General features: G+C 49.2%; 1 protein-coding gene across 3 annotated transcripts; it reads right to left on the reverse strand.

Moving 5' to 3' along the window:
- Positions 1–209: 209 nt before the first annotated feature.
- Positions 210–5,272, reverse strand: LOC114860925 (neurogenic differentiation factor 2-like). 3 transcript variants are annotated; one of them, XM_055510930.1, is made up of 3 exons: positions 4,816–5,272; positions 3,970–4,299; positions 210–2,494 (listed from the first exon to the last, which is right to left on the reverse strand). In XM_055510930.1, exon 3 carries the CDS (start codon positions 2,485–2,487, stop codon positions 1,417–1,419), a length of 1,071 nt encoding a protein of 356 aa, XP_055366905.1. In that variant the 5' UTR covers positions 2,488–2,494; positions 3,970–4,299; positions 4,816–5,272; the 3' UTR covers positions 210–1,416. The 3 variants fall into 3 exon arrangements, with proteins under 3 accessions (XP_055366905.1, XP_029015660.1, XP_029015662.1); XM_029159827.3 differs by lacking the exon at positions 3,970–4,299 and having other exon boundaries at positions 4,816–5,270; XM_029159829.3 differs by lacking the exons at positions 3,970–4,299; positions 4,816–5,272 and adding an exon at positions 3,406–3,963.
- Between the last annotated feature and the right edge of the window lie 3,964 nt (positions 5,273–9,236).

Genomic DNA, 9,236 nt, shown 5'->3' on the forward strand with positions numbered 1-9,236 from the left:
CATCACATTTATTTGTTTTTATAACCATGCTTTGTGTGTCCAGAACCTTTTCGTCTGAAAATTATTCAGACCATCCATTCCATATCCATCCATTCATTTTCCAAGCCGCTTATTACTAATCAGAGTCATTTTAATTCGTTTCAAAAACTAATGACTCATCTTTCACTGGGTGTGTAAGTACATGAACTTTATTTTGTATGTGTGAAAAATCAGGTTGCACAGTCTCATTTATTGTCATTTTATTTTACCACACAGTTTGTTGAATACAAAGTTGAAAGACTTGAATTTTATGAAAAAGCAAAAAAATTCAAAAACCAAAATTCAGCAACACATGGGATCTTTCATTTTTTTATAGACTATTAACATTAAATACAAAACAACACAATAGTGTAATAATAATAATAATAATAATAATAATAATAATAATAATAATAATAATAATAATAATAATAATAATAATAATAATAATAATAATAATAAACAAATGTACTCAGCATAGCAGATTGCAACTGAAAATAAAATGTTTTAACCAAGCTTTAATTTGAAATTAAAGTACAGTGATATTGCTCAGTTGAAGGACATGAGTCGTGTGAACAAATTACAGTAAAAACCTAAATAAAAAAAGTCTGATTTCATTGTAGTTTGACATTTTTTGTAGGCTGGTTAATTTTTACACGCCCACCTACGGTCAGAGTCAGTGTGTGTGTGTGTGTGTGTGTGTGTGTGTGTGTGTGTGTGTGTGTGTGTGTGTGTGTGTGTGTGTGTGTGTGTGTGTGTGCGCGCGCGCGTGTGCAGCGACAGTGCTGATGTGTGTTTCTGGGCCTTGCTGCCTCGCTCTGTGGTCTCGTTTGGGTTTTGCATAGATGCGAAACGAGTGATTTGCTGGAGAACCTTTTCGGCTGTTTCGTTAGGAAACAACCCAACTAGGACATTTCTGTCAGGTACGGGAGAGTTAACTGTGATCGCTGATTTACGTCTAATTTCACAATATTGGAAAATGAGTGGGCGTCTGGGTGTCGCTGTAGCCAGTGATGTAGTGGTACATACAGAAGTGGGGAAACTTTCCGGTCATCAAAATGCAAACAACCACCAATACAAATACAAATCACATAAAAACATCTATACTGTGAAATTCGTTTATCGCTGGGGTTTGATATGATTTGTTCATAAAATCTCCTCTTAAAGATTGATATCAGCCTCAAGCGGTGTGTTTTGCGCCCTGCGTACAGAGCTCTCCACTACATCCCTGACTAAAGCAACCCGAAGGTTCAACACTGAAACTTGAAGGAGAAACACCAGAGTCAGGGAAGGGCACGCCTTTCACATTGCTAAACCCTAGCGGGCAGGCTCGTCCGCGAACTGTGCCGCCGTGGACAGATTGTTGATTGCAACAAACCTCACAATAGGTTTTTCGTTTTAATTGTGTAAAAACGCGTTGAGTTCATCGTACACAGGGGCCCGTTCGTGGTGTAAGTGCATGTCGTGGTAAGGCAGGACGTTTTCAGAGTGAATGCCGCTCCGGGCCCCTGAAGAGCCAAACACCAGGTTGTGGGCCCCGCTGGGCCTGGAGCCAGGCAGGCCGGAGTAATGCATAGAGTAGTGGTACCCCTTCTCGTTGTCGGGGGACGCAGAACCTTGGTGCTTCAGAGAAAAGTTGCCGTTGACGCAGAGCGGCGGGCTGAGGGGCCCCTCATACTCGGGGCTGTTATACTCCGGGGACCCGCTCCCACCGTACAGAGAGTCGTAAGCTGAGCAGTAGCCGTGCGTCCTCAAGGGGTGCGAGTTCGAGCCCGGCGGACAGTGGGGGCTGGATAGACGTGCGCACTGGTAGGGGTAGGAATGCATGGAGAACGAGCCGGAGCCGTATCTGCCGCCGTCCGGACACTGCTGCTCGGTTAGGAAGTTACGGGAGTTGAGCTGCAGGCAGCCCGCCACCAGGTTGGTCGTGGGCTGGGACAGTCCTTTGCACAGAGTCTGGACATAGGACACGAGGTCGGGCCTTTTCCCGGAGCGCAATATCTCCGACAGCGCCCAGATATAGTTCTTGGCCAATCGCAGCGTCTCTATTTTGGACAACTTTTGCGTTTTGGAATAGCAGGGGACCACTTTACGCAGATTGTCCAGTGCAGAATTCAGGTCGTGCATGCGGGTTCTCTCTCTTGCGTTGGCTTTTATCCGCCTTAGTTTGGAGCGCTCGATGCGGGCCTGGGTCATTTTGCGCTTCTTGGGGCCCCTTTTCTTGGGTCTGTCCCCCTCTGTGTCCTCTCCTTCGTCCTCTTCCTCGACCTCATCGTCCTCATCATCTTCACCGGCGTGTTCGGAATGGGTCCGGCTGCCTCCTCTCAGTTCGGAGGCGTCCAGGTCGTCCTGGGTGTCCTGGTCGTCATCTTTAATCTTTGAATCGTCGCCGTCGCTGTCCTCCGCCCAGCCGGAGTATTTCTGCACGTCGGGGAGCAGCGAAGGGTCACTGAAAAACCTCGTCAACATTTTGGCTCTGGGGAAAGAGGAAGAAAATGGAATATAAGCAGATATGCACAAGTTTAGATAATAATAAAAATAAAAACAAGAAGAAAACAGGATGACCGTATGAGGTTAATATTTCAGACGTCACACAAACAAATCATGCCCCCCAAAAATAATATGAGCCTCAAGTAAATAATTGTGCTAATACATTTTCAGTATATCTAGTTTTAATAGTGACCCTTCACAATAAAATACATTTGAGTCACTATAGGACTTTAAAAAAGCCAACGATAAAAAGAAAGAAATCAGTCTTTAAAGCTCAGGGTTGGGTTGGAGCCAGACACATCCCTATTTAATTCCCCGCTGTCGTCCTCGTGCCCTGTCGCGTCCTTTCGCCGCGGATCCCAGCGGCAGGGGCCACATTACAGGTCCCATGGGGGCCCCACTTTCACTCCCTCTGACGCCCATATACGCTGCTGGCTGCATTCCAGCACTATTCATCCACAGCGCACACCTCTCGTCAAAGGAGGCAAAAGGGGATTGTGCCTAATTGATCGGCTGCGGCGCGGTTTAAAGTCACACTGATTATTAAATGAAGGCGTGTAGACATATTCTTAAAGCTGTGAAAAAGGCATTTGTTTGAGGGCGACGTTGAAATCACGGCCTCAAAGCAAAAGGAAACGTAGCCTACAATTATCAGCTCTACAATAATAATAATAATAATAACAACAATAATAATAATAATAATAATAATAATAATAATAATAATAATAATAATAATAATAATAATAATAATAATAATAATAATAATAATAATAATAATAATAATAATAATAATAGAATAAATATGTTAAAATGTTAATTTACTAGAATTAACTATTACGCAAACATGCTGATTAATACATCAAAATAAAACAAACGAATATCAGCGACTCATCCCACCACTTCTTTAGTAAACGCAGAGAAAGGCTACAGAGACGAGGTGATGCCTGACAGCTGCAATAAGCCTCCCCTGGCTTCCTCCTTAGCATGTTTCTCTTCTATAACTGTAGGATGCTGCAGCAGCATGGCAAGGTAGGCTGTGATGGTTGGTTAATTATCTCGGGGGGTGTGCCAGGGGCAAAATCTAGTTTTTAAATCTCAGGCTCAGGAGGGTTGCTCAATTAGAAGAAAAAAAAACACACACACACCACAACGTTTAATTAACAGCCCGTGCAGCTACATGAAATAGATTTCACACATAATTCAGTATGCACGAGTGCATGATTTCAAAGCGCGTTTTAACCCTTTACAGATGGAAATCGCTTGTTCCCTTTTAGCCTTCGTTAAATATAAAAAGCACAGCGCGTGAAACACACACACACACACGTCCCCCGCGTTTGCTTCCCCGTAACAGCAACCAGTTTAAACAATGTTATGTCGAGATGGATTGTTGAACGTGAGACTGGACAAACAGCGATAAATCACGCCGCGCACTGACTGTCACAGTCAATGGCGCTGTCCCACCCTGTCGTTTGCTCCGAGACTGAACGTGCAAATCATCGACAAAATCATCAATAAATCTCCCATTAAGCCTGAGGACGTCCTTCGTCGAGGAAGCGGGGGCGACATAATGGTCTTCCACGGGAATTCTCCTCGTGCATACTCATTGTCTTTTGTTTCTCCGATTAAAGGTCCACGCGCGGGAATCTCTAAATCAAATTAGTGTCCGATATGATCTATTTACAGCCCGTGCGCTGCGGTGAGGCGCTGAACTACGGTCCCCGGGACTGGACCCTGTAAGTCATCCTGCAGGAGCGGAACCGGGACGGGGAGACGGCTATTTGATGCGAGCGTCTATAATCCAGGTAGATTTGGATGTCAAAAAGTTGAAGGGCACACAACAGAGAGAGAGAGAGACAGACAGAGAGAGGAGAGAGAGAAACGAGGGAAGAGACACAGTAAACGCTGTGTGGAATCGCGCCCACGCGGAAACCCAACAAACTGACAATCGCGTGTTTACTGCATTATGCATTTATCAACATTTGCTTAAAATTAATATGTAGCCACCACGTTGCGCACTACAGCGAGTGGATCAGTACGAACACAGTCTATCGCACGCTATATATTAGAATTCCAGATGGACTCATGCCAGTAGATTAGCTTTTTAGCCTCATATGACGCTTTAAACAACAAGCCATTAAAAGTATCATAGAAGTGAACACAGCGGAGACGATGCCCCCGCATTAATACGCGTCCGCTCATTTGCGTATTGGATTGATTTTTCCCCTCCATTTTGATCGCGCACCTGAGCGTCCAGATTTTTTTTTTTTTTTTTTTTTTTTACACAGTGTTGTTTTTGTTCCAACTTACCTCGGCTGGAGCTCTTCGCAGGGGATGGGAGGGGAAAAAAGAGCCGCTCGAGTTTCAGACCATCTTCGGGGATCGAGCGAGCGAAGCGACGCTCCTCGTTGTCAACGTAGGGGGTGAAGTCGGCGTCCCTCTTCCGCTGGTGCCGGTGGGTTGTTCGGTGGCGCTGCTCTCCCGGTGAACGGACGCGCGTCTCGGCGTGTCTGTGTGTGTATATGTGTGAGGGAGTAAGCGAGCGCGCGTGTGTGTGTAGCTGTAGTTGTGTTTCCGTGAGTGTGTGCGGTTGCGTGTGTGTGTGTGTGTGTGTGTGTGAGAGAGAGAGAGAGAGAGAGAGAGAGGGAGCGCGCGTGTGGCAACCGTGAGCTACCGGGGACGAGGTTACATACCAGCTAAGGCTGCGATGCCAGCGCCCATATGGCTGGCGCGTCACCGGCAAGAGCCATCACATGAGAGCCCGGTGATTGACATGCGCCCGCATTCGCAGAGATTTGCCCTCCCGGGGGAAGAGAGACGGAGGGAGACAGAGAGAGAGAGAGAGAGAGAGAGGGAGGGAAGGAGGAGGTGGCGGTGGTGGAGGCGGAGGAGGAGGAGGAGGAGGAGGAGGAGGGCTCCGCCATCTGTCACACAGCGCTCACACAGCCAGAAAAAAAGGGAGGAAAAACAGAAAGAGAGAGGGAGAAAATAAAATGGTGGAACAACAAAACTCATCGCTGGTGACCTGTGCTGCAGCTTCAAGAGATGGAAGCTATTTCTGTCTGTTTATCAAACCTGTGAATCCCCCCCCCCCCATCACCTCCAGATTCAGCCGTTGCTTAATGAAACGTGGATGGAGCCATCACCACGAAGGCGATTATAGGAGACGAACATAGGAGCAGATGCAGCCCGTGTGCTGTGTGTGCATCTCCAACGCGGTTTAGTCTCGCTGGGCTCCAGCCCTGCAGTTTTATAAGCATTAAGTTATAATACATGACCTCCAGTGAAACAAGTGGGGCTATAAAAACACGAGCAATCACCCACTTGTCCTCTTTAAAAGACTCGCCAGCCATTTATGAGATTAGGGAATAATGCAAAATGTGAAATTACATTAATTAACTTCTCAGCAAATGAAAGGTAGTCGGGTTGCAGGGTTTGCCCTCCACATCTTCGGTTCACAGACGGGTGAGGGTAGGGGGATGGGGATGCATTCTAAGTGCATTAAGGCTGTGGAACAGAAGGCATATTGTTTATTTATTTACCTAATTGGATCAAATTATGCTACCATGTATTCAGAGCAACCACAACCAAAACCAATCGCGATTCGTTCTGACTCTTGTGGGCTCAACGCCGGGTCCAGACGGACCCGGAGCTGCAAATGAGTCAGATTAAAAGGTATAATATCACATAGGTGTGTGTGTGTGTGTGTGTGTGTGTGTGTGTGTGTGTGTGTGTGTGGAAGCTTTGCCAGAGTTGCTGCTGGTGTCTCCATTGTGCGGCGCAGAGCGAGGGGGCGCCCGCAGGGGCGAGCATCAGAGAGAGAGAGAGAGAGACCCAGAAAGGCACCGGCAAGAAGAAGAGAGAGGGAGACCCAGGTGTGCGCGGCCACTGGGGATGTGTGAAAAATGAGCAGGACGGGGGGGAGTGGATGTGGGTGACGGGGGTTTGCTGTTGGCAGGGGCTGGCAGAGGGGCATGGGGTTCAGGCGCAGGCACGCTGGCACGTCAGGAAGGAGTCCTCGTCACCGGCGCCTCTGCTGGGTCTGCTCGGCTGCATTGTGTCCACCGGCTCAGAGATCTCTCTATTTAGCCGACATTAGTGGAGGTAATGTGGGAGAAATGAGCCCGGTGACCAGCAAGTCCAACTTGGCACGAAGAGACCCGTCGGGCCGAGGGAACAGGGACCTGCTGATTGAAGCTCATCATGTCCTTGGGCCTGGATCACCCCTACGTCTCCTTCGCAGCCTCAGCCCAGAGCATTCGGGGCGATGGGGGTCATCTGTGGGGTCGAGGCGGCTGGGGAGCACGCTCACTAATGCGTCTCCTCCCTTATTGGACGAGGGCACCACAACCATTGTGAGTGGAGGAGGAGGAGCGGCCAAATCGGTGCCCTATTGCAGCTCAGCTGGAGAGACGCGGGCGCTGGTGCTTCTCAACAAGTCCCACACAACCTTCAGTTCACCTTGCCAAAGTAAATGCTAAATGTCAACAGCGGGCCTCAGCCAGCTCTGGGCTCAGGGCAGCTCCAATCAAGGAGGCTTTGATCTGATATGGAAACGCTGGAGTGGAGCTTGTTGAGAATGATGATATTTCGGAGTGACTGCGGCGTCCTGTTTGACTGCAGATTAGGCGTCGCCGAGGGGCCACCTGCTGTGCTTTAAAAACGGGCTGAATGCACGTGATCATGATGCGAAGTTGGGGTAATTTCCCTTTAAGCTGCCCATCGCTGCTCTGCCTCCGCCCGCCTCCTTGTCGGAGATGCGAGGCGATGACCTGCACTCCACTCGTCTTTCTGGAATTAGTGCAAACTTCTGCTGAAGCGAATATGCAAAACACGCACGCACGCACACACACACACACACACACACACACACACACACACACACACACACACACACACACACACACACACACACACACACACACACACACACCAGACTCCAGGACCCCATCTGCACTCTCCTCTCTCCAGCCCCCTAATTGCATATGCACAAATGCAAATGCCTATTAATTAATTACTTGACTAATTAGTGCAGTGGTATTTTAGAGCGATAAATCAAGTGGAGATGGGGCCGCGGACAGAGGGGGCAGGAGGAGGGCTGGAGTCTGCGCATCGACAATGAACCCACACCAGAGGGAGCGCTCCTCCCGTTCTCTGGTGAGCTGTGAGGACGTGAGCGCCGGAGCTCCTGGAGCAACGCAGAAGAAACGTGGAGGCACCGGGAGACGAGCGGGTGAGGTGAGCGCCCTCTGGAAGAGGAGGAGGAGGTGGAGGAGGAAGAGGAGGAGGAGGAGGAGGAGGAGGAAGAAAGGCAGGGATTCAGGCGGCACGTGTGAGTTGACCTCCACGCTCCGCCAACTGCGCCGCTTCCTGGCTGGCAGCCAGACGCGGACGCTCGCTGCACCTATTTTCACAAAGGGATAAATCAGCCGCTCGGCGCTGCGGCCGCTCCCACCGGTGCATATTTATGCCGGTACCGTAAACCTTGTACAGTAGTTCAGCGAGCATAACAGTTGGCAGCGTTTACACAGTGATACTGATGTGATAATTGTGGCATCTGTGATTGGGAGGTGAATAATTCTGGCAGCCATGTTAAGCTGCTTGTGTGCGTGCGTGTGTGTGTGTGTGTGTGTGTGTGTGTGTGTCTGTAGGTGTGCCAGGCCCCCACCATAGGTACCCATGGAGATCTCCGGACTGAAATATTCATTCTTGTTTGCTCGCCCAGACAGTGTGGTCCTAATTGCGGCATCAGAAAGCTCCACCTCTCCCTCTCGTCTGGCTTGGCTGCAGCGAAGACAAGCCTCATCTGGGAACGGGATGCCAGTGTGTGTGTGTGTGTGTGTGTGTGTGTGTGTGTGTTTGTGGCTTTGCTAGATCTCTGCTTGGCTCCTGCCTCTCTTTCTCACTCATTCACAAACCCAGCACATTAAAAAGCTCTCATTCGAGGAGCGCTCCTTGTCGCCGGCCTTCATTCATTCGCCCTCTCTTCACTCCGTCACGTCTAACCCTCCGCCTGCGTTGGAGTCGGGCTGTCCGCTGATCTCGCTGACGGACGCCGCGGCTGTCTGTCCGTGGACCTGTCTGTCCGTGGACCTGTCTGTCCGCGGCGCGTGTGGCGCGAGGCTCTGGAGCTGCTTCATCAGTTCCAGTGCCAACCCGGCCCGTGCCCGGCCAAGCTCAACCATCTTGTGGGATTTTTGGCTTTTAATTATAGTAAGGGAGGATTAATTATGGCAGTGGAAACAAGGGGCCATGCATTATTGATGCTATGAGTGAAGGGCTGGAGGGGGTAGAGGGTGCTAATTAAATCACTGCCCCACTGCCATGTCCTCCTCCGTCTCTGCCTCCACCACGTCTCCCACCTGCTACATCTCCGGCATCTTTACTCATGCCCACCTACAGTACACGTCCCCATACGTGCACCAAGGTGTCATTTGTCTCATTCGTCTTTGTGTTTGTTCAGTTCTAAAAAAACGAAACCCTCCACTTTTTCATCAAATCCATAACTGTTCATTGATCTGACATAAGTTTTGCGTTCCAGGATTTCAACAGTGAGGCAGGTTTCCTTTCAGTCTTGCTGGTTTGGAGGTTTCACCCTGTGGAGGGTGATTCATGCGTTTATGCCTCAGTAGTGGCACATTTTTAGTTCAGGCCCAGTTTAAATTTCCAGTTCCAGCAGCAGCCAACGTGTCGTGTGCTGTTCTGAGTCAAGAGTTGACGGTCCTGATGGC

This window comes from Betta splendens, chromosome 8, assembly GCF_900634795.4.
Source record: "Betta splendens chromosome 8, fBetSpl5.4, whole genome shotgun sequence".
Taxonomy (NCBI): Eukaryota; Metazoa; Chordata; class Actinopteri; order Anabantiformes; family Osphronemidae; genus Betta; species Betta splendens.

Coding starts and splice junctions, on each gene's coding strand:
- LOC114860925 (XM_055510930.1), bottom strand. CDS start 2,487: ATGTTGACGAGGTTTTTCAGTGACCCTTCGCTGCTCCCCGACGTGCAG.